General features: G+C 46.0%; 1 protein-coding gene across 3 annotated transcripts in view; it reads left to right on the top strand.

Moving 5' to 3' along the window:
* The window catches only part of RAD51B (RAD51 paralog B), a 679511-nt gene that overhangs the window by 559581 nt on the left and 94941 nt on the right, over nucleotides 1–24989 (top strand). For 2 of the 3 annotated variants that reach the window (XM_080809116.1, XM_080809113.1), the window contains exons 10-11: nucleotides 554–632; nucleotides 10025–10474. In XM_080809116.1, the coding sequence (XP_080665242.1) occupies nucleotides 554–632; nucleotides 10025–10065 (120 nt within the window). In that variant the 3' untranslated portion in view covers nucleotides 10066–10474. Of the gene's footprint in view, nucleotides 1–553; nucleotides 633–10024; nucleotides 10475–24989 lie in introns of those variants that run through there. The other variant, XM_080809115.1, reaches the window with a different exon arrangement.

A 24989-nucleotide genomic window follows, 5' to 3' on the forward strand; every position in this document is an offset into this window, starting at 1 on the left:
CAAAACCATGGTCTAGGACCATGGGAAACAGCCACACCTTAAGTAAAAGGAAATGTGGTCACGTGGCAAACAGTATGAATACAGACTTGGTGAAGAGTTGGGGCCAACAAAGCAAATTATCATAGCTTTGCTTTTATGGAGTTGTTTTGAATATTTATAATGAGGGTTAATCTTTGAGGGTAGCTTTGAATTTCTTTTTAGCAAAATACCTGAATTTATAAATAAGATTAGCAAATCAGTCTAGGTTTATCTTTGGCAGAAAGGTAGCTGTTTAAGCACGTGACTTAAAAATAATGAGACATTTCTAGAAGAACCGGCTCAAGAATATGACATTCAGTGGCAGAATAGTTGGGATCAATGTATAGCTTTCCAAAATGACCAACTAATTGAAGGAATAACACTCATTTGGTTCTTAAATAATTTTTTTAAAATAAACTTTATGGCTTGTAGTCACATGTTCCCACCTAGTCTTAAAATGGGAAGGGGGAAGGAATAGAGGTTTATCTCTGATATCCCCTTTGACTAACCCTGGGAAAATATGCTTTATGTGCAGATTCTCATCGCCAAGTCCCCTCTGGCTCCCTTCACCTCATTTGCCTACACCATCGAGAAGGAAGGCCTGGTTCTTCAAGGTAAGATCCTTGGATTAAGCCATTTCTTTAAGCTGATTATGCTCACGACTGCCTATCACTGGTGATAATTACTATGCTCCTGATAGAAACTACTTCAGGACAGAATCAAAGGCCAAGATGAATTTGCCAATGATATTTATCCTAACGAGATAAAAGAGATTGGCAATCGTAGCAAGAACTTAACAGAGGGTGGAGGTAGGGCTGGGGGAGAACTGCAGAATTTCCTGACAGGGTGCGACAAAGAATGAGGGTTAAAGCACCCATCTAGGAACTGCCAACCCCGAGACCTCTTCGCAGATCCTAGGGAGTGAGGAAGCGGGTGGTAGGCCTCTAACACCAGTGTGGAGGACCTGCAAAACCATCGGGTCTGGCTGCCTGTGGGGCTCTTAGTCATGGCTCCGTGAGCACTTCTTCCTCGGCCTCTTTCTGGTTACTCCATTTCTGGTCTCTTTACCCTAGTCCCGACTGGGGGCCAGGCCCTGCTGACCTGCTCTGGTGGCGTGGGCCTAGGACCCAGAAGAAGTGGAGTTCTGACTCATGCTAGAGGGCCCACCGGCCACAACCTGGAACTCACTGGTCTATGGGGTGGTTCCCGATGCTGGATCGTCTGGTGATTGCAGAAAATAATGACATGAGAGGCAAATTCAGATACCACCAAACTGAGCGCACAGGGCCAGATGTCCAAAGCTGCTTTCTAGGTTGAAAAGAGTCCACACCAAAGGGCTTGGATGCACATCTGTCCCCCACTGTCAGGCAGGAGGCCCTCCCCACAGAATGCACGGTGAACATCTGGCCCGAACCCCAGGGGAGCATGCTGGCATTGCTGTCAATGGGAGGAATAGCTGCCCTTCAGGATTTTGTAAGTTGAGTACTTTCCCCAGGTTTTTGAAACAGGGCGAGTACTTACAATATTCCCATGGAGACACATTGCACTGCAAAGATGTAGCAGGAATTTTGTGGGGCAGGCCAGAGGGTTCTTGCTTTGGGCTGAGGAGCAGGCTGCAGTCTTCTCTTTCCTTCCCCTTCTAAAACCTCCGCTTCTTAATGAACCCGGAAAACAGCTTGTTTGTTTGGTGCAGCTGAGCCCCACAGCAGGGACTCAGGTCCAGGGAAACTTGGGGTAAGAACTACTGACCTTTGGCTCTTAGCCTTTGACTTATGCTATCCAAGTTCCTTGGTAAATATTTTTTTTACAATTGCAAATATTGTTTTCTGACAAAGAAGCAGAGATTTTAAGACCAGATTAAGCAAAGCAAACAGCAGGCCCCTTTGTTACATACTCTCTAAGGGTGTATAACTAATAAGCCATCAGAAAGCTGAACTTTATTTACCCAGGACACACTGTGGCTTTTGGCTCTTCATTTTCAGAGGCTTTTCTAAAAGATTAGCAATCGACTAAGTAGCAAATTTAGATGGAGATTTTAAGAAATTCTACGGAAGATTACAAGGCAATTTCAGGAGGCAAAGAAGCAGTTCTGCCCAGATGGCTTGTACTGAGAGCCTTGATACACTGCCTCTATCTTGATCACTGGGCCTTTTGGTAAACAACATTTCTAAGCCTGACCTAATCTGGATAACTTTTCGGATAGTATTTGTGAGCACAAATTTCACAGAGTTGCCTCTCTGACAATCATTGGTAAGATCGTGATTTGGACAGGAAATAGGAATTACGGTGAGAAAGTGGAGGCTAGAAGTAAAATGAATTGGTAGAGGTTAAATACCTGCAAAGACTATCAGAAAAAGCCAGAAAACAAAGAAGGTGGATTACTAAAGGAGGCTGCCCTATAGCTGTGTGTCCAGGAACGAGAAATTCAGGGAAGTGTCTGATGATGCAGGAACCCCAACCAGGAAATAAAAAAATGTCTGGGAGGCCACAGTGCCTCACCTGGAGGCTTTTTCTCAACCCCACTGCCCCCGCTACCCTTTCCACTGTAGGGTTTTCTGAGGCAGCGGAACCCTTCAGCCCCTAGCAGGAATGCCACGAATACAGACCTCTGGGCTCTCCCTCCCCGATAGCCTTGCGCTCCCAAGACTTTGGGAAAACAAAAAGGACCTCTGAGCCTGAGAGAAATGGAGATCCCTCCTTTAGTGGAGAGACCCCGTGGATTTCTGTTCTAAGCTCTGGTGTGATCTTGAGAAAAATCTCTGTCCCCCTAGTTTTGTCAGCATGAAAACGACAAGGTCAACCTTGATTCAGCACTTTGCAAGCTGTGTTGCAACCCATTGGTGGGTCATGAAATGAAATTCATGAGTCACAACCAGAATTTAAAAAAATGAAATAGAAGACAATAGAAAATAGCAGATGACGTCACACATATTGCACTATTCCGTGAAATGTCCCTCGTGTGACTGTGTGTGTGCGTTATGAATTTGTGTATATGCAGTGCAAAGTGTTCTTACTTGGACTGTAGGTGACCTCTAAAGGCCTTAACCCTTCAGCTTATCTGATTCTCCTAGGAGGTGGCATACTCCTCATCGCTTAGCTCAGTAGAGTTGTACCTGGAGATCTCCACACACCAGAACATAAAAGCTTATTTTCCCCCCACTCTTAGCAGATGACTAAACTTAAAAAAACAAAGCAGAACAAAACAAACAAACAAAAAAACTGACCTGCACAAATTCCCCAGGTGTAATGCAAAGAAACCTTTGATTCCTGGGTAGTAACCTTGGAAAGATAACAAGCAGCCAAGGCCAAGAGGCTTTCCTTGTGTAGGGGGTCGCTCTGGCACCATAACCCCAAGTTGGTATGGAGGTTGGTTGGTACCTAGTGCTGGGGAATTGGGGGAGGGGGGCGGGCAATGCAATCCCTATCTGAGGAGCAGAGAGACAGAGAGGGGAGGGCTGGAAGGGTGAGGGCAGCTCCTTCCATACCAATAAAAAAAGAGACTGCCAGCCCAGCCCCTTGGGGCTGTACAGTCAGTCTTTGTAATGGAGCCAGCCTGGAGTGGTGGGAAGAAACAATTCCTACAGGCTTCCCTTTTTTCAGGGGGTTAGTGAATATGGGAATGATCCCTCAGTGCCTTTTATCCCCTTAGCAAGTCCAAGATTCCTACGGGCCTGCTGACCAGGAGGTTATAATACCTGAAGTGCTCCCGTGTGTATAAGCAGAGGGTGGGAATAAAAGGTGAGGCCAAAATTCGATTTCCCGGCTCCACAGGCCATTCCCCTCACCAGTTCTCAAGGATTAGGATGCTAAGAAGAGCCAGCAACTGGGGGCCTTACACCCTTCCTGCCCCTTTGTTCCCTGGGATGGGAGGAACAATACATCGGCAGGCCAGAGAGACGGAGGGGCCTGGTTAGAGATTTCTCAGGCTGCTTTTTGAAATACTTGAAGGAGCCTGTCCGTGCTATTGTTGTCGTAAAATAGAAAGCGGAACTATTCTCCCTTTGCGAAAAGAAAAGAAAGAGAAAGAAAGAAAAGAAAAAGTAAAAGAAAACCCACCCTCCCGGCATTTTCAGCAGCCGCCAGCTCAGGCCATTTCCATGGTAATGATGTACTGTTTGCGTCTTTGTCTGTCCTGCACTTGTTGAGGTCCTGGCTGGTGGTTGGGCTCAACACCCTGGAAATACTTGGCCCCAAAGGAGTGGAAGCCACCAGCTTCCTGACGCTTCAGACTCTGAGAGGGGCGAGGTCCCTGCGGAGGGAGACTGCCCTTTTGTGCAACTGAGGTGGGAAATGTGAGGGTGTAGGGGTGGCTCCCATAAATCCTTTTCTCCTTTTGTCCCCAGAGTTCCCCCCGTGAAAGACTCAGTGCCCACTGGGTAGAAAAGCTGAGAGTTTTGGCTGGCTCAGAGTGAGGCTAAGGGGTGAGGGAACCCAGGGGAGAGGGGAAAGCAGAGCTGGCTTTGGGAACTGGCCTTAATGGGGTGGGCCCGCAAAACCGCATGGCAGCAGAAAGGAAGGGAGCATTTACAGTGAACTCCAACTTGACCTACATTCTGCTCTGGTCGTGTTCTTTGTTTCCCCCAACAAGCCCCAAATGTGCCCGGCAGAATACAGCTGGGACCTCTGGACCTCTGTGTCAGGCCAGAAATAAAGATTAAGATTGTGTAATTGAAAACAGCCAGGCCGTGTTGCTGATGCTGTGGGAGTCCTCCGGAAAACCCGAGGCCAGGCTCTCCCAGAGCTGGCCTGGCCTTCATCCTGGCCTCATGGTAGTGGAGGCCGGTTGACTTGGTGAGGACGCCGGGCTGGCCAGGGAGAGTCAGCAGGTGCTTCTCCTTACTCACCTTCCTTTCCCCTACTCTCTCCATTGCCCTGGGTATCTAGGCAGCATTTGAAGAACAAAAGCCAGGTTGTTAAGGACAGAAGATAATGGCTTAGTTTCTTGGTAGGGTAGAATGGTGGTTTTTAATGTCATTTTTTTAAAAATTAAAATTAGGTATGACAGGTTACATTTGGATTTTGGTGCTGTCCTCTGCTAGTTCAAGGCTAAATGAACAGCGTAAACCTTGGGACGGGGCTGGTGAAGCTCAGGGGAGCCCAGGGCACCCTGAGAAGGGTCCAGAGAAGACTCTGCAGGTGAAGCTATTTCCTGTTTTTCCAATCACCTAACATAGGGACTCGGAAGAAACCAGAAAACAAGGAAACAATGATTGTTCTTAAGAGCTGGAAAGCTATCCACCTCATCTTTCTTATAAAATCAAGAATGGTTGTTTGAGCACCTTTTGAAGCTCATTGGGAGAGGCATCAATCTCCTCTATTTGTTCTCTTGTCACGAAGTTGGGTTAAATTCTTCCACCCCATTTTCTGAGTCACTAAGCCAACTGGATGATTTATTGAAAAATTCTTTGCCCCCAAATACCACCATCTAAGTTCATCAGATTTCAGTTGGAATTAGTAACCCATCTAAATGTTTTCTGCCTGGTGGACTCAAAGTGACCCAGAAGATGCTCGATCCATTTCCATCCAGGGATGGAGGTCTGCTTGATCAATACAACCCACACACCTGGCATAGCCTGACATTCCTGTGGGAGCCTGGGCAGAGAGCCCTGGGATTCAGTGGAGCAGAGAAAGTGAGCTCTTCTCCCGGAGGTCACAGAGAAGAGGGCAGAGCAGGTCTGTCACGTTGTCCCTCGGCTGCCAGGTGCCCTGCAGCCTCAGAAAGCTGGAGCAGGCCAAGGCATTATCCTCTGTGGCTCCTGCCTACCTCTCAGGGAGAAGCTTCCCAGGGAAGGTGAGGAAGGATGCCCCTCTGCCAGTTCTCTCCCCTTTTTTGACATTTACTTCACATTCCCTCTCTCCATGACATGTCCTCACACCAGCCCTCTGCTTTGTTTACTTCTTTTACTCTGGCTATTAGTTTCAAAGATAGATTTTGTTTTCAGTGTGGAAAAAAAAAAATTAAGTACAGAACAGGGCAGAAACTGATAAAACCCATGACTTGAACACCCAGAATTAGCAAATGTTCAAATTTTGTTACATTTGCTCCAGATTTTTTTTTTAATTATAGGAATGAAATTTGACAAAACAAAAAACTCCCAATCCATCCCTTCCCTGCCTTGCACTTTTCCACAAAAGTAAAAACTCTCCTGGATTTGATATACATCCTTCTCCTCATGCTGAAGAACTTTTCTACATGTATGTGAATCCACACATAATATAATGATTTGTTTTGAGTGCATTCCAAGTTTGCATAAATGGTGTATTTTACACATCATTCCACAACTCACTTTTGTCACTTCACGTTGTGTTTTTGCAATTTATCCACTCTGATACACATAGACGACGTTCTTTCACTTTAATGAGGCATCCATGTTCATTGTATGAATGTACCACATTATCCATTCCCCTTTTGATGGAAATTTCAACCATTTGTTAACTTAGTGAATTCTGTTGCACATGCCACTTGGTAGGCTGGTGTGAGTATTTTTGTAGGTATATAGAAAAAGTGAAACGACTGGTCAGAGGGATGCACGTTCTAATCTTTGCATATATTCCCAAGTTGCTTTCTAAGGATGTTTACCAATTTAAACTTCCTCTGGTTGTAGTGGACCATTTCTACGCAGATGTGTGTAATTCTGAGTTTGTTGTCATGTTTCCATGGTCAGTCTTCTTTGTATTCTTTATGGATGCCTCTTATCTCTGCCATTGGGGTATAATCCTTCCATAGTGTCTAGAGGGATCTTCTGCATAACGCATGTGCTTTATGCATATACTTAGATGATTGGTTGACAAAAATTACTTTAATTCCTCCCAAGGTTAGCTATATACACTTCTAAGAACGAGAGATTTTAGTTTTGTCCATCACCCTTATTTTCAGGTCAGCAGACTGAGTTCCAGAAAGGCAAAGTGGTATTCACTGCCTCCAAATTATGTTTGTAGCCCTTTTCAGGTACTCAGAACTCCTAAGATTTTACTAAATCAGAAATGGGTTTGGGCCTCTCATCTTCCATCACAGAAGCCCCTCTGGTAACTTACCTCTTGGATTTCATGAGCCTCTGTTGGGAATATTCCAGTCCTGTCCTGGATCCTAAGCTAAGATGGATCAGTCACACTAATGTAAGCAATCCCTCAAGGAAGTTCTTGAGTTGGGTTGTAAGTTCAGTCAGACGGAATCACAATCTGAGTTAACAGTGGAATACAGAGTAGAGGTTTACTGCTTTCTCACATAGCATTGCAGAGGAATACAGTCCAGAGCTAGAAACAGCAGCTCATCCCACATGTTTGTCTAAGGACCCAGGCTCTTAGCTTGTTGCCCCATCACACCTAGGATGTTGCCCTTGTTATCATGGTCCACAATGGCTCAGCATCCTGACCTCCATCCAGAATTTGTAGCAGAATTTGTATGGAGTAGAGAATGATGGTGAGAGGAAAGAGCATCCTCCTTCTTTTAGGGCTATTAATTGGAAGTTACACACATTATTTCTGCTTATATCATGTTGGCCAATCTGTAGATGTATGGGAAGAAAGACTGAAAAATGCAGTTGTTTATCTGGGTGTCCATATTCCCAGCTAAATTTTGGGAGTTCTTTTACCATGAGAGAGATGGAGGGATGAACATTCAGGGATACATCCTTTTCAGAGGAGCCCAGCTGCAGAGATTAGACCCCAGGGTGCAATAGTACAGACCCTTGGGTTGGGCTTATAGCATAATGTTGAAATGCAACATAAATATTGTGTTGTAAATATTGTATGTTAAAAATGCTATCAAGGCCCTCTTTGGAGAATCTAGAGCGGAGAAGTAGGGTATCACAATCAGTAATGCCACCAAGGATCAACACCAAAAATCTTGGTCCTGCACCCATAACAGAATCTCTCTCAAGCAGAAACTTTAGTATGTGTTTTGCTATTATATACTACGCAAGAAAGATACTTGAACAAGAGCTACTTGTGCTTGTAGCACAAAGCAGGGTATGAATTTGGGTCCAAAGTCATAGACTAAACACATTTCCCCAAAAAATGTTTTTTCCTGTCTCCACATCTTTTTACACATGGAACAAAATGTCAGTTGGAATAAGGTTATAGAAAAAAAACTTTATTCCGAGGCCTGGACTATAGTTAGACTGGGTCCACACTATTTTAGCACCTGGAAGCCATTTGGCTATCTTTGCAGAGCTAACAATTTGCATTTGTGAAAATGCCCAGGTAATAATACTAAAAGATGTTAAATCAATTCAGGTTGTTGATTTTCTTTGATAACTTCTTCCAAAAGAACTTGGTGTTCTTTCTGGAATATGACTTAAGCTCCATTTCAGTGAGTTCAGTTTAGTGGGTATTTGTTGAGGTGTCTATTGTTTGTAAACCACAGTGCTCAGGGAATGTAAGCCTGGGGTGGGGGTGGGGGGGAATGGTCCTTCTCTCTTAGTAACTCCTAATCTAACTAGCTCAAAAACAAAGTAAGTTTAATCAAAGGCAAATTGTGACACCTATTATTGAGGTTCAAATAATGTTATATGGATAAAGGAAATAGAATCAATCTGCATGGATGACTGAGGAAGGTTCCTGAGAGTGGGGGGTGGGGGCAGGGGGATTGAATTGGACGTCAGCCCCTGAATACTGATGAAAATGGCATTCCATTGTCTCTTGATAGAGGCCAGTTTCTTTCCCTGTTTGAGGATAGATTTGGGAACCCTAGGGAACGCTGATTAGTGCCATGTGACTAATGTTGAATCATGCTGACTAATGTGTTCTAATGGATTGATTCAATAATAAAGGGAATGTTGAGAGTCAAGAGTTCAGATCCTGAATTTCACCATGTGATGAAATGTAAATCCCTTAGCCTCAGTACTTCATTTTTTGGTCATTTGAAATGTGCTCTTGATGAGAATCTAACAGGTCACCTTGACTAGAAAGTGTTTTCCAAACCTCAGGGATAACAGAAATGCTTAACAACAACTCCCAGGATAGGCTTGTGCAACCGCGGGTTATTCGTCGTACACTGAGAGTCGGAACATGCATTACGTGCTGCTCCCCAGCCATGCGAAACTTCTACTTCCTCACACATGCCCCAAGAGCTGACAAACAGTACTCTGCCCTCACAAAAACTGACAAATAGAGGAGCTTTTGAAAAATCTTCCTATCTACCTACTGGGGTGGCTATGTTTTTCTCCCACAAATGTCACCACAGAACTAAGAGCTTGCACTGCACACACAGCTTTTTCTCTCTTTTGACATGTCCCCAGCTAGACTGCTTGAGAACCTGGCCTTCCGTGTCCAGATGTTTACTGAATTCTGAAAGCCCCCCAAAGGGCCCAAGTTCTTTTGTTGCCCTCCAAATCACTTCCCACAGAGACTGACCAATGTCCTGAAGGAGCCCTTCAATAGGGAGGATAAATGGAGGCAGATGAAGACATGACCCCCTGAGGCTCGCCCACGTCCATGCTAACAAAGGGTCTGAGGCACAACCTTGTAAGGAGCATTTTGGTCAGCAGCGTCCCTTCAAGAGGCCACGTCTCCCCCACAGGGCTGCTTTCAATGGCTACCATCACAGTGGAAGTACTGGGCATTTGTTAAGGGCCGAGGTTTGCTAGGTGCAGCACAAAACGTCTAAATCATGGTCCCCTGTCTTTGTGAGGACTTCCTGGCTACAGATGGCAGCTGGCTTTCTCAGGGGAAACCTGGAGCTAGTGGAGGAAGCCAAGAGGGGCTCCCACTTGTCTGGATGACCTCTTCCCACCCAGCCCGGAAAGGGCTTTTGTCTGCAGCTCTCAGCAGTCAAGCCATGACTGCGAGACTTTACCCCACACCTATGCTGTGGTTCTGGGGGTCTCTGCTTTCTGAGGCTGTTGGCTCCCTAGGTAACAGGAAGGTATGCACGTATGTGAGGGGACTACAGCTGGAAGGAAAGTTTTATTTAGACTATTAGTGAGAAGTTAGTGTATTTCATGGTAACACTTCTTTTTTCCAAACGTATTTTCTCTCCCCCCCCCTTTTTTTTAAACTCCTTTAGGCCAACAGAGGCCACAGGGACACACTATGACCGTTGTCTAGAGCTGCTGGGCACACGATTTGTGAAATGAAACAGGATGGTGCTGCTTGGAAGAAGGAAACGGAAGCCAACATAATGGGGATTAATTAGTTGATTGATGTTGAGATGGTAACAGATTTGCCTCCATACCATTGAGCCAGCCATCTCAGACCTAGCAGGGAAGGTGAGGATGAAGAAGCCTTTGTTCAGGTCTGTAGATGCATGGGGCTGAAGGCTTTGCCGCCATGGGATGTCAACAGCCATAATAATAATAATTTGCACTTACATAGCACCTTTCAACCAGGCACCTCAAAGCGGTTCAGCCACGTTAATTAATTAAAGCCCACAATCCCCCTGGGGAGAGGAGGAGGATGACTAACAGGATTTGTAATTACAGGAGGGAACATTTCCGAATAAAGTATTGTCCACCATATAAAGAGAGTGGGTGTAAAGGAATTGGGGTCTCCAAAGAGTTACTGATTCAGAAATTAAATCATGGAAAGATGGGGAGGCTGGGGGCGGGCATGGGTGTGGGGGTCTGCTCTTGTGTCAGAGGGAGGTCGATGGGCTCAGAATTCACTGACAGGTTCGGATCCAACTGAGAAGCAGGACGTGTCTGGTATTAGTGGCATTTGGAAGGTCATTAGTGGCATGACTATTGTGGTGTAAATTCAAGTTTCACTAGTATATTGTGTACAGCCCCTGCAGGACAAAGAGTGAGATTCATGCAGTATTTAATAAAGGATGAAATGATTTCTTTAGATTTAAAGCCCAAAGCTGGGCCAGTCAATTAGCAAATAAACCAACTGGTGACCCATAGGGTAATTTAGTTGTTTCCAGCAGAACACCCAGCCCACGCCCTCCTACTGCCATGAAGTTTCCAACCAAAGCCTCCAGACTGGGTTCGGTGCAAGGCCTGGGGGCTTCAGCCCCTTCAAAGGCAGGCATCAGATCTTCCCAGACTTTGGTATGGGGGACCTCTCTAACCCAAGTTGTTAGTGTCCCCCCAAGCTGTCCTCTCTAGAATCGCTTTGGAGCTGCTCCCCCTCCAGAGGTTTTTAAATGCTTTGGAGGCTACTGTCAGGTCTTACCCTAGCTCGTGTTTCCCGTCAGTGTCCCGCAGAACGCTGGGCACAAAGTAGGTACGGATTAGTGAAGAGTGAGTGAATGACTCAGTGTTTTAACAACTCAGTATTTGTTGAGCCCTCACCCGACGCTGCGGCGCAGCTCACAAGAATGGGATATGTGTCCCATCCTCAAGAACTATATTGTGAGACATGGAAAAGACCATATACCACTAACTATAATGTAAAACAGAATAAAATAAAATGATATGATAGATGTTCATCCAAGCCGCACGCTGCAAGGGCAAGACCGGGAACATTTTATCCAGCTGGAGCGAATCAGGGAAGGTATTCCTGGAGAGCAAACCATGTGCTGGGCATTGGAAGGCAGGGAGGATTTTGGTAGACCTGGAAGAGGTCGGGGAGGCAGACTTTCCAGACTGTGGTCATTTGTCTCCCTTGAAGTGAGATGCATTTTGGGAACTTGTGGTCTTCAATAGAACATTTGTGAAAACCAAGCCGAGTTTTTGCGGCTGATTAAATGTACATTTCCTATGAGTTCTTACTACATGAATTGACTAATTTCAAACATCGAGGGACTCTTTGAGAAGTTGCAAAAGATGTTTTATTCTCCGTAACTCTTAATTTGGTCTCTCTCCGCTTTCACTGCCCACCAGGAAAGAAAAGCTCAACAGTTCACACATTAAAACAGGGCACTCAGCAGTGTCTGAGAGAGGTACAAGGAAGTCGTCTCCCCATCCCAAATGGCAAGGATTAAATGTCTTCCTCCTTGAGCCTATTTTTTTGACCCCAGGAAACCCTAAAATGGTGCTCTACACCCAGCGACTGACAAATCAGTCCCGCGCTCTCCCGCTCCAAGTTTCAACAGAGCTTTTCACCACACACCACGCTGCCAGGACAGGACCTACGTGCCGTTTTTGCATCTTGCCAGTATTTATTAAGTGTTGCTGCATGTCTGACACACACTATATATGCATAAGCTTACCTGATCCTAACAGTCTCACAAAGTAGGACTTCACATCATTCCTCCTGCGCAGATGAGGAATGAGGCAAAAGTTCAGTCTCTTGCTAGAAAGTGACAGGAGGTGGATTCGAACCCACTCAGTCATGCTTCTTCCTCTCTCACCCCTCACCCATGTAGTACTTCTGTTCACATCTGTGACAATTTCTCATCATCTTCAGTTCACTAAAGTACTCAGTGCCGTACTGTGCACGGAATAGGAACTCCCTGAGTATTTTCCGAAGAATCACCAACAGCAACACCAATGGTTTCATCTTACTCTGGGAGGAGAGGCTGCAGAAAGCCTGTGCAGCATGCTGAGAATTTAGTAGAGACCCATTACTACCTCCTTCCCTTTCCACCATGATGAAAGATTAGGAGACATGCTCAGGAAAGTTGCCCCAGGAAACGTTCACAAGAAAGAAGACACAGGTGGTTTTCATGAGCTGAGAAGCGGCCAATCTGGTACCTCCCATGAGAGGTAGTGAGGTATCTTGTATTAACCTTGGATGCTACTCACTGATTTTTTTTTTTCTATCTGTGTGTGTATGTATACATTTATATGTCAAAGTCCAACTTTGTTTCCCTAATTGTGCTGACCACCGAGCTACTCTGTCGATGTGCAGCAATCCTAGTGAGGATTCAGAAGTGGTCCCTGTCAGCCCACAGAATAAACATTTCTGGACTAACCCAGAAGTGCTGACTCCTATGCATTGGGTCTTATATGTTGTAAGCAAGGTTACTGCTCAGGGACAGGATTTAAAAGATGATCTGGCAAAATTGGGAGAGCCAAATAAGAACTCTGGAGATGGAGAATGAGGATTAGGTAAGGAGGAAATGGGGAATGAAGGCAAGAGCAAGTACAAAATATCAGATTCTGACCTTAAAAGTGTGATCTTAGATCCCCTTGGGAGTGTCATTTTTTTTTTTTTTTTTTTTTGTGCTTTGGTTTCAATATTGTCACCATCACTTTCGTCCTTTGGCTATGAAAGTTTTCTTTATTCTACTACAGAATTCAACAGAGGCCTCTTTTGCTCAAATGGAAGGAGGGAGCCCATCGCAATCCTCAAAAAAATATCCTAATTGTGAGAGAAAGCACATTGTCTACCTCTCTGAATTTCAGTAAGCACAGTGTTCAGATGGAGCCCAAGTTCTCCAGAAACTCCAAACAGATCTGGAAAGAGAGTAGACCAATCAATAGTGGGCATAAGTCAGGACAGACTTGGTTTTGCTGCCTAAACAAACAACCCCCAAAATCTTGGTGACTTAAAGTCTGTGTGTCTGAGAGATTCTCCCGGGATGCTGTCCTCCATATGACGACTCAGTATTCCATTTCAGTATCATCATGTACTTCTACAATTGCCACAGTAGGGGAAGAGAGAGAAAGACTGTACACTGGCAATTAAGTGCTTTCCCCAAGAATTGACACATATCACTTCTGCTGTCATGGCCAAGCAGTCATGCATCCACATCCAGCTCCAAGGAGGTGGGAAACACAAACCTCCCCTGTGTTCGGAAGGGAAGCAGAACTAGATATTAGTGAGCACTTTTGTGATGTCTGCCACATAATGCTATAGCCAGTAAGCTGGCACATATCTCCTTCTTTCATACTCATCCCTTGCACATACCTTTCCTTGGATCACCCAGTATATACAGAAGACTCATGGGCTAGTGTTGGGGAAAGAAGACCAAATAATCTTTTTATCCCATTTTTAGTCTATAGGCAACCATTTTGAAAGAGAGGAGTAGCCACAGAAAACCAGTTAACTCTGGGTACATTTCCCTTGGAGTTATCAGACACTAATAACCTTAGGAAAGGATAAGGGGTTAAAGGGAGCCATGGCCTGATTTCAATAATACATCTAAGATGGAACAACTAATTTTGAGTTGCCCATAACCATCATGCTTTGTATGAAAGGGCTTCTGGAAACATGCCCTTTCTCCTCCATTCCTCCCCTTATTACCAGACATGATTCAAATTCCCTCTAAGCCCTGTGACTTTTCCAGAAAGCAGCTCTCCCAGCAGAGAGAGAGAGGAGAGGAGGGGGGAAAAAAAAAACTTTCCCTTATTATTCTTCCAATAATGAATTCCTGCTCTGAGTGGGCTGTTTCCATGTGTTTTCAGTCAAGTGCTGATGGCAGCCTTGCCGGGGGACATTTCCAACAGGCTGTGGACATAATAGATGAGGTCTCATATTGACAAGAGCTGCTCTCAGTTTTCCTTCCAGTTTAGCCCTCCTAAGCCCTGAAATTGGAGATGAGAAATGATTCATGAGATCCCACTGGTGAACCAACATGGCTGCCACACCTCTTTGCTCCTTTTAACTAGGTAAAAACTCATGGTTTCAAAGCTTTCCTCTAAGAGATTTGTAGACCTGGATCTTAGTAACTTAAAAAGGACTTAGCTTTCTCAGATCAGCCCACTTTTTGTAGATGCCAAGACCTCCTTTCTTCAGGATTCAAACATAGTCTTGGCCTACCCTGATATCATAAGAACAAAGGAAGAATTTAGGACACACTATTTCCTGCCTAAAACCTGATCTCAAATACACAAGATGCTTCCAAGTAAGCAGTGGCAGTAGCCGTGTTTGCTAAGGGAATCAGCCTGCTCATTCTCCCCAAAGCAAATGTCTTCAAATAATTCCATGTCAGCTTACCTTCAGGGAACTGCTACAAATTATTAGTTATAGTCAGACTCTCTTCATTGAGAAGAGTCTCAGTTGCTTCAGGTAAAAAGGGACAGGTATTTTTAAGGATATAAGTAGCCTGGAATTGGAAAGCCTTTAGGAGAAGAGGCAGCCCTGGGGATTTATTACCTCAGAGGCTCTGAGTCTCTGCTTCCCTCTGCATTTCTACCTGAAACACTCATGTCCCAGCAGACATGCCCTATAGACGGCAGATCCTGCTTACTCAAAACTTCAGCTTGCATGTGGCCCATCCTGGGGTCTTGAGCTCCTCCTTAAATAGCTCAGCCTTTCAACTTCAGTTCCCATTGGCTTCTTTCCTTGGTATTCTTAGTTGAATTCCTAAGAGACAATCTCATTGGCTCAGGCTCATCTCATTGTTCTGTCTCAGAGAACGTCATTGGTCAATAGCCAGCCAGTCAGCTGTGGGCTGAGGGATGAGCTGCAAGCATGTCTGCCCAAGTTGCAGAAGGTGAGGCAAGGCAGCTTCCTTCAGAGGGTCTTCGAGGGGCTGAGGACGTGATGGGCCTTAGTGGGCTCTTTGAACCCTTAATGGGATCACTGCAGTTACTCATTCTCTCTTGCTTCTCTGTCCCCCCCATCTCATCACTGTAGGCCTGTTCTCCAGGCACAGCCCGGGCTCCTATCTCTGCTCACCCACCAACTCCTGATCCAGCATCCTGCCTCTCACCCTGTTGAAGTGTGCGATCACAGAGGTATAGGACTAGCAAGTGGGGAGGAAGAGCTCTTAAAATGTATTTGAGAATATAAGGAAGATTGGAAAAAGGCATGGAAGGAGGGATGGAAATAAAATCCTTTCTCAGCCAAAAAAAAATCCCATTCCCACAATGGGACTCAGGTACCTTTCCTCTTTCTCTTGATCTTTGGAACAGTTTCCCTTTCCCCAAAAATCAGACATCAGCAGAAGCATGAGAAACTTCCATCAAGGGACCCAGAAGGAGAAGAGCAGGAAGATAATCTGGCTCTGCTAATCCCCCAGAGCTTTTTCTGACTCCTGCAAGGATCCCTAGTTCCCGTCTAAGACTTCTGCATTTCCCAAGGCCCCCACCCTCAGGCCTCATGGAGCCCTGGTCCCAGAGTCTCGAATATCCAGTCCCAAGCAATTTACTTTCAAAATATGGTTTAGAACACAAGTGAAGGAGTCTGTGTAGATAAGGTCTTTGTCAGTCGTGTTCTCCCAGTATGCCCAAAGCTCTTCACTGGCAGTTTTCACAAATCTCCCTGATATTTTTAGAGGACTGGTCGTGTGTGGTGTTGCCCTGTTTCATCTGAGTCAGATGATGCATTGTGTGAATTCACACATCAAGGAGAGGACTGGGAGAGAATTGAATTACGACACTGGGCTTAGCCTTTTACTCAATAGAGACCATTGCCTTTATACCATATCAGCTGGTTAAAAGGCCGACCCCAGACACCTACATTCAAATGTCAGCATCTCTGTATTCTTTTCAGTGGCTGTGAGGCTAGAAGTGAATTAGAGGCAAGTCTAAACAGCCCTGGATTTCCCTGCCCTTTCCTGAGCTCTGGGTATGTCAGTGTTGATTAAATCATTCGTCAAACCTTGTTCCAGCTTTTATCCACCGACCAAAAGCGCAGTTTCCCTAGGAGCCTATGATGGCGGGGAAGGTCGCTCCGACGGTGTTTCTAAACCTCCTGCTCTGGGATTCTAGAGCCAGTTCCTCTGGATGACATCCAGATCTCTGCTCATTCCATTTAGGATCTGAGGTTGAAATCTATTGCCGTTGTCTGTCCCCTGGGATCTGAAAACCCATCTGGGGTTTGTCCAGCATCTCTCTCCAATACCACCGTCCAACTCCACAGTCATTACCACTCTAACAGCTTGAAAGCTGTTGCAGAGTTGGAGCAGAAGCCAGTTTGGCTTTCTCCCAGTCCTCGAGGCCCTTCTGGGGTTAATCAGCAACCACCTATCTTTGTGTTAATAACATAAGCCTCTCTAACGAGAACACCTGGAGGAAACCCATAGGAAGCCTTAGGATGAAGCCAATTTTGCAGTAATTATTCTGACCATCACTGTCTAAGCTGGACTCAGACTGTCCAGGAAAAAAACCAACTTGTTAAAACCAGCCAACTAGCTGGACGGACTTGTGCCTCTCAATGTTCCTTAAGCCATTCTAGGTTTTACTAATACTTTCCATGTCCACATCTCAGCTCCAGAGTCCCCTTATGCTGTGCACTCGGGTAGCATCTCCCTATTTCAGGTACACAGGGTTTAGTGAAATGTCCTGAGTGCATCTCACTGACAGAATTCTTTAGTGACATCTTCCCACACTCTCCCCACCCTCCCAGCCCATCCCAATGGTTGTGTTTACACCACTGGAGAAATAGCAGACCTTCTTAACTGGGATTGCTGACGACTTCTCTTAGCAACTAGTCCAAATGGCTTTGGGTGTCAGGTGATTAGTCTGTGCAGGGGAAAAGGACCAAGGGCTGAGGAGGTGGAAGGGAAGGTGGGGGACACATGAAAAATAGTTTCCTGCTCTATTAGTCTGCTAAGGCTGCCATTACAGAATACCACACAAAATAGCTTAAAGAACAGAAATTTATTTTATCACACTTCTGGAGACTAGAAGTCTAAGATCAAGGTGCCAGTCAGTTTGGTTTCTCCCGAGTCCTCTCTCCTCACAGTGTCCTCCTATGGTTCCTCATATGTGTGGGCTCTGAGTGTCTCTTCCTCTTCTTATGACACCAGTTTTCTTGGATTAGGATCCTGTTCTTATGACTTCATTTAATCCTAATTGCCTCCCTTTAAAGGCCCATCTCCAAGCACAGTCATATTGGGGGTTAAGACGTCAACATATGAATTTGGTGATGGTAGCGGGGGGTGACACTGTTCAATCCATAAGAGCTGCCATAACTTGTCCTCAACAGATCATCTCCCATCCTCCAACGCTGCCCTTTTGGGCAGGAGAAGAGTAGATACTGGTCAGGAAATGGCAGATGGGACTCTGTACAGTCAGTCTGAGAATGGCTAAGCTAGGTAGGGAGGGTGGCTGAGGTAGGCAGAGCGAAAAGTTGGACGTCTGGATACATGAAGAGATGGTTGGATGGATTGACAGATGGATGAATCTATGACTTGGGCAGCGTGTTGATGCCACCAGGATGGATATCACAGTCTACTTCTTTGGGGGTGTAGATTTTTACAGTGCAGGGATTGCAACCTCAAATGCTCACATTAGGTAACAGAGTTGCGAGAAGAGGCCAGGTGCAATAATAGGGAATGGTGGGGAACGGGCAAATTGGAAAGAGGGGCCATGTATACTCAGTTCCAGCCAATTACCACGTCGTGGGATGCCAGCCTAATGTTGTCAGTATGTCTGATTTTTCAAGAGAGTAAGAAATCTGGATTTTCTGATGAAATCTTTCTTTAAATACATCTTTAAATTATAGCAATTAATTCAAACATTGTAAAATACTGGATGGGCCAAATCAGCACATTTCCAGTCTGAGTGAAGCCTGGAGGCTGTCAGAGTTCCACTCTTGGACCACTAGAAAGACATCTGTCATGCCATCACGTGAGGATGGAGGCGTTTAAGAGTTCTAGCTCATGAGTACGCTGCCTGGGCTCGTATTCCAGCCCACTACTTAGTTTTGCAATCTTGAGCAGCTTACACATGGGACTCTGAGTTGTTGTAATGATAAAATTAGTTAATACCTGTGGATGCCTAGAGCAGTACCGGGTGCCTAGAACAGTGCCTGCTGCCCCAGTAAGAAAGCAGCAACAGAGCCAGCATTATTAGCTAGTGTCACCAAATCTTTTGTTTCCTCTTCTGGAAAATGGGGACAACACTTGCCTTACCTGTCCCCCAAAGATAAAGAAGAAAATATATGAAAGGGCTTACAGATGTGGGCACAAGAAGTACACCATGCACTTCTTCTGTTACTGTACCTGTAAGTGTGGCTCAGCCTTGCCCAGTGCTGGGCTGGGAATCCCTATGAAGAGGAGGACAGCATTAACTAGAACCAGTTTCTTTCTCTTCCAAGGATTATTTGGCTGTTTTGCTATTAGCATTTGGTAAGTCTTTCTTTTATTATTATGAAAAGTTAAAGCGTTCAGGAAAGTAGAGAAAATAGCATACTGAACACCCAAGTACCCTTATCTAGACTTAATCATGGTTGCCATTTGCCGTATTCGTTTCATCTTGGTGAGTGTTCCTTTCAGGGGGGAAATGCGGCAGTACGGAAACAGTACGGAAATAGGAATGGATCAAGGCATCAGTGGCACTGAATGGGAGAGACGGAAAAGCGTGGGGCTTTACCTACCTCAGGGATGCCTTATTTTTGCAAGAAATCAAGACCCCATCAGATGTAGGTGGTTCCCCTTTGGATGGGACCCCTGAAAAGGGATTTTTGTGCGGGATCAAGTTTGCTATAGATCATACGTTGTTACCACCTTAAAGTGATATAAACTGAGACATGAATTCTTGTATTATGTATGAGGCTATCACTTATTGTTATTTCTAAGGTTTCAGTTTTTTTTTTTTTAACAAGAACGTGTTCATGTATTGGTCATGAAGTTGAAAATTAAAAATGTTTCGAGGCCTTCCATGTGGAAATGTCTCTGTGGTAAAGAATTCAGGAGTTGAAACTGGGAGATCTGAGAGAAGCCTAGTGAAATCAGTGATTAAAAGAAATGTTGCCTGCTAAAAATGAAAGGTTTTAGGAGCAGAAACACTCAGATTCAAAGAAAGTATATGCCAATTATAGGGGGCCCTTTCTGTTAAAGCATTTAAAAGAGTCTCTAAGACATATTGCCCCATTTCTCAGCATTAGCTTTTACTGCATTTGAATGAGAAGCCTTCTCCCTGTGGAAAGGATGTCTTACAAATGTGAAAGCAACTAAACTTTGCTTTAAAATTCTATTATTCAGACCCTTCATTAATTTAAGCTGACATTCCTTCTCAATCGGGGCTAATCATCAAAGCTTTATTGTATTGAGAACCTTGAATTCAGCAACAAAGAGTGTGGGTTTGGAAGGACACGCAGGGAGGGGGAGGGCGGAGAGCTCACAAGGCCCGAAGAGGGGAGGGGAGGGGAGGAAGGCAGCAGGAGGGAGGGTGACCGGGAAAGACTGGAGTCCTGGGAGGCAGAGGGAGGGCAGAGGAGTTAGAAAAGCGGCAATGCACTGAGGGCGGGGTGGGGGGGGTAGACAGTGGACAGAAGGGGAGAGGGGCTTGGAGAGTCTATGCTGGGAAGCTGCCCCTTGAGCCTCTGCTTATCATCCTGCGACTTTGCCCTCACAAAGCTTCTCCAGAGTAAGGGTAAAAAAGGGAGACAAGGCATAGAGGAAGAGAAAGCCTTTCCTTTTCTTCCTTTATCCAGGTGCCTCTTGAATCTTCTGTCATGGTACCCTGGCCAGCAACAGGGTGCCTGGCAGGAAGTCTGCCCCCCCACCAAGGCCCGGGGTCACGGTCACGTCTGGCCCAGACCTCCAACAGGGCTCTCTCTTCCTTTCTGGCATGATTTACCGTGGGATACATGTTGTGCAATGTACTAGGTGGAGTGTATTGGGTTCATTGTTAAAGCATAAGGCAGGGAAGGGGCTTTTGAAATGTAAGGACGTCACAAACTTTTCTTGAGCATCTGTGATTTATAACTAGAGTAAAATAAGATTTGTAAAGGTGAACTTTAAACCCTAAGGGACAACTGAGTTTTTTAATGTGTAACTTTAGTAAATAAAATACCAATTTTGAAAAACCAAGTAAAACGTGGGTGGTCTTCTGTCTGCACTGAGGCAGTTCTCAAGGACACGAGAGACAGGCGGACAGTGGAGTGACTGCAATCCATCCAAGACCAAGTCATGAGAGGCCGCAGGTCTTCAATCCCCAGCCCACCACATTCCAGCTGTGTGCCCTCAGAGGACCCCTGTGACCCCCCTGAGTCATACTTTCCCAATGTGTAAAATGGGCATAGATGTAATCTGCCCAGTCTTTGCTCCAAGGGGCCATGGGGATGACTGTGTAGATAAATGGGTGGTTTTCCAACCTTCACCGGTGGCCTGAACCTGGGTTAATGCAGTGACCCATTCCGTAGTTGTAAGACTTAAATTAGATCATGCTATTCCTCTGCTCAAATCTCTGAAGTGGCTCCCTTTTACTCAGACTGAAAGCAGAGTCTCTCCACTGTCTCTTAGAACCCAGTGTGCCCACCAGCACCTGCCATCCCATCTCCTGTCGCTCCCCCTTGTTCACCAGCTACGGTCACCCGTTCTCTTTGCTTTTCCTCTCGTCATCAAACAAGCTTCCCCTCATGGACTTTATACTTCAAACTCCTTGTGGGATCCTGTTCCCCCCCGACAGTCCCATAGCTGATGCCCTCACCTCCATTCCCAAATAGCGACGTGACTCCCTTACCTCTAACTTTTTGCCAAAATGTCACCTCTCCATGAGACCTCCCTGGTTTAAATTGCAGCCTACACCCCTTACCCCATCTTGTTCTACGTTTCCTCTCCCAAAGCACGCATCACCATGCAACATAATAAATAACTCAGTATGTCTACCCGTCCCTGTGTGTCTTCCCTGCTACAGTATAAGCTCTGGAGGCCAGGCATCGCGGACTTGCTCACTGAGTACCCTAAAGCAGCAGACCAGGGTCACGCACATCAAGGACACTCAGTAAATAGTTGGCTTTTTCTTAGGGGTCCAGGCTATAAAACCAATCAAAGAAGGACTGCTCTAGTCGTAGGGAATATGAATTCAAAATCTCTCCCACCATCCCTGCAGGATCTCCATGGAATAACTTGCTCCAAGGAAAAATTTGAAAACTGCTGACATTTGTTCTGACATGGAAAGCCAGTTTGACGCTACAAAGTGCTGTGTCATGTCAGGCCCAAGGGCCTGGCAAAACCGTTTGCACACAGCGGATGCCCAGTTGGTAGAGTGAAAGGGGCCTGGGGGGAGGGGGAGAAGATCCCAAAACTAGATCCTTGCTGTCATTCAAGTCTCAGCTCCACCATCACTACTCAGCAAAGCCTTGCCTGTCTGCCTTCTCTTCATCCCACACAGGATGACTGTAATCATCTTAGGCTGGAAAACACTGACAAGGACTTTGTTGATCAGCTACTATATGCTAGGCAGGGTCTGCACCCAGTTCACTACACAATTGATCTTGTGAATCTGTCAGCCCTTTCACCATAGTCTCTCCAGTATCTGACACCAGACCTGGCACATATAAGGTGCTCAATAAATGCTCACTTGTTTCCCTAACAGCCCTCTGAGGCAGGTACCATTAACCCCATCCTACAAGTGAGGGGCCAAAGTTCAGGTTAGGTAGCTTGTTTAATGTCAGTCAACTAGTGAGTGGCAGTGGAAGGATTTCAGTTCTACTCGAACAAGCTCCAGTCCCTCTGGTTCTGAGCGAGAATTTGGGTTAGACCAGCCCCCTGGGCTTCCCTCAAACAGATCTATCTCCTGGCCACACCAGGAGATGAGAGAAAGGGTATTTCTTTTCTTCCTGGCTTTCTCTTCTCCACCTGGCCTCACCTTCTCCCTTCCTTCAGTTACCACCCGGAGGGCTCTCCTGCTACCTTTTGATGAATGAGCCTTGTCGTTCCCACCCTCCCCACCTGAGTAACCCCAGAGTTAGCAGCAGTTCATCTTGAATCACAAATCAAGTTCTGAAAGACATTGCAATTTTGTGCTCAAGGTCTCTCTAGAATTCAAATTCTTCGGGAAGGTCGTTTGCTGATGAGCAGAGTGATGGATTCCTCAAATCTCTCCCTTTAAGAAATATCTGGATGTGTCTGCTGGTTTCCCCCTGCCCCCTCCCAAACGGACCCTCGTTAGTTCATTTAATGTAGCTAGAATTCCTCCCAAGGAAACCACCCCCCCACTCAGTTTTCACTCTGGCCACCTAACTAAGGAAAAGCTCTGATCATGTTGTCTCTACATAAACAGAAATCGTTTCTAACTGGCATGTCCATTGTGCCTTCCATATACCCACTCCAAGCTGTGATTTTCTTTCTTAGCCCTTCTTGGCAAATGCCAACTATTTACACCACACAGGGCAAAGCAACTTAGTATATGGCCAGACCTATTTTATCTGAAAGGCAGTCTTTGAATCCCCAGGTCCCAAAACATCAGCCCCTCCATAAACCGATGCATCTCCATAAATCCGATGTTTTATGCCAGATTAAAATATCTCTTAGAAACTTTTGAGTTTATTTCAGGGTTGCTTTAGAGACAACGATGAGGTATAGATGTTATGCAGGTTTTCATTTTCTGGGTGCTTTTTATTTCATCTAGAGCCAACAGTGACCTTTAGAATCTGCTACTCCCTCTCAGATACTCTTTCTGTAGGGTTTATGTTCAAAGGCTCTAGGTCGGACAGGCTCAGGGTTGAGTTGAGTGTCAGAAACAACCAATTCCACCAGTGTTGCTCTATTAGTAAAAGGCTGGCATAGTTCTCCAGTTGTGTGGGACCACCCTGTGTCCTGGAGGACATCTGTCCTTCCTGCCTCATCCACAGAATGTGAGGTGTGTCCCCCAGGGCCTGGAAGAACCAGGGGTGCCTGTAGCAATATTCCAACTACCCCTGATTGAAAGCGCCAGTGACCATATCTCTGAAAGATGGTGAACTGGGGGCAGATACCATTAAGTTCCACCATTGGTCAAGGGGGTGAGCCTAACCCCAGAAGCTTCTCCCCTTCCAGTGTAAGTGGCTTCCTACTCTTGTTGCCTTCAATGACCTTTGTTTGCTTTCAAATCTGGTCTTGATAAATATTATTTTATTTTTTAAAGATTTTATTTATTAGACAGAGAGAGCAGAAATAGGGGGAGTAGCAGAGGGAGAAGGAGAAGCAGACTGTCCACTGAGCAGGGACCCTGATGCGGGGCTTAATCCCAGGCCTCTGGGATCATGACCTGAGCCGAAGGCAAAGGCTTAACCAACTGAGCCACCCAGGTGCCTGATGAATATTATTTTAAACTCTGATTTCTCCCATATAAAACTGGGTAGTAGGAGGGAGAGAAGGAACTACCCTCCTAAGAAGGGCTCTGTTCTCCAGGATGACTTTGGACTCTTTTGTCAAGTTCATGATTGAGAGAGTTCACCAGATATAAGTTCCCAAGCCCAGCAATCAGAGTCTGGGGTAAAAGAGACAGAAATAGGGACAGAGACACACGGAATCACCAGGACCCAGGACCGGCTGTGACCAATGTGTCTTCCCCCACAATTATACCCCACATCAGTCCTGACTTGTTTGTAGATCCCTGAGTTTCACTTCTCTCCCACCCCACAATTTCTAGAAATGCTAACAGCTTCTGCAAGGTGAATGGTCCTAGTCAGGATTTTCCAGTAAGCAGGACCCGGTAACTCCCCAGACCCTGCAAGAGCATGACTACCCCTAAGGAACCCTTCTCCAGAGAGGCTGTCTGAGGGATCCGAAGGTCTGCTCCTCCTGTCCTGCTCCTTACTTCTCTCTCTCTCTGGGACATGATCAACTGCGCATGCCACGGCCCCAGCTCTGGGGCTGTCCGGTCCAGCCCTGCCTCCCGGCCTGGCCCGCCCGGCGGTCTTGCTGGGGCCGTGCTCTGTGCGGCTTCAGCATATCCTGTTTGTTCAGTCCCCTTTGTCTCCCGCTGGAGCAACAGGGAGAAAGGATTCCTCCGAGCCCCTTGGATTTGGGCTTTGAAATCAGATCCTGGCACACCTGATTACACTCAATAGCTGGAAATGGTAAGGATGTCCGATGGGCAGAGGGCTCTTGTTCTAAGCTCTGCACACCAGGAAGGCAGGGGCTGGGTCTCCTCGGGACCACTCCGGAGGGGGGCAGGATGCGCTGGCAGGAAAAGCAAACAGTGTAGCTGAAGGGAAATTCACTTGAAAAAGAACTTGGGGCAGTGTCCATCGAGGGGCATATAAGCTGTCCCTTGAGGACACAAAATGGGGCTTAGACTCGTTCCTCTCTCTTCCCACTTCCCTAGATGGGAAACAGTCAGTTCCAGGAACTGCACGCCCCAGGGCTGGGAGGGTCAAGCTCCCTGTCCTGCTTTTTCTGTGGAGGTGTTGCCTGGGAGACCTTGGCAAAGGGAGTAACAAAATAGTAGCTTACACGCCCCGCAGTGGGAAGCTCCGAAGCTTGAGGCTTGCAAGGGCTCCTGAGCCGCAGCGGGCCACGGGCTTTCCCACAGAGATCGAAA

The sequence above is a fragment of the Martes martes genome, assembly GCF_963455335.1.
Source record: "Martes martes genome assembly, chromosome: 7".
In the NCBI taxonomy this organism is placed as follows: Eukaryota; Metazoa; Chordata; class Mammalia; order Carnivora; family Mustelidae; genus Martes; species Martes martes.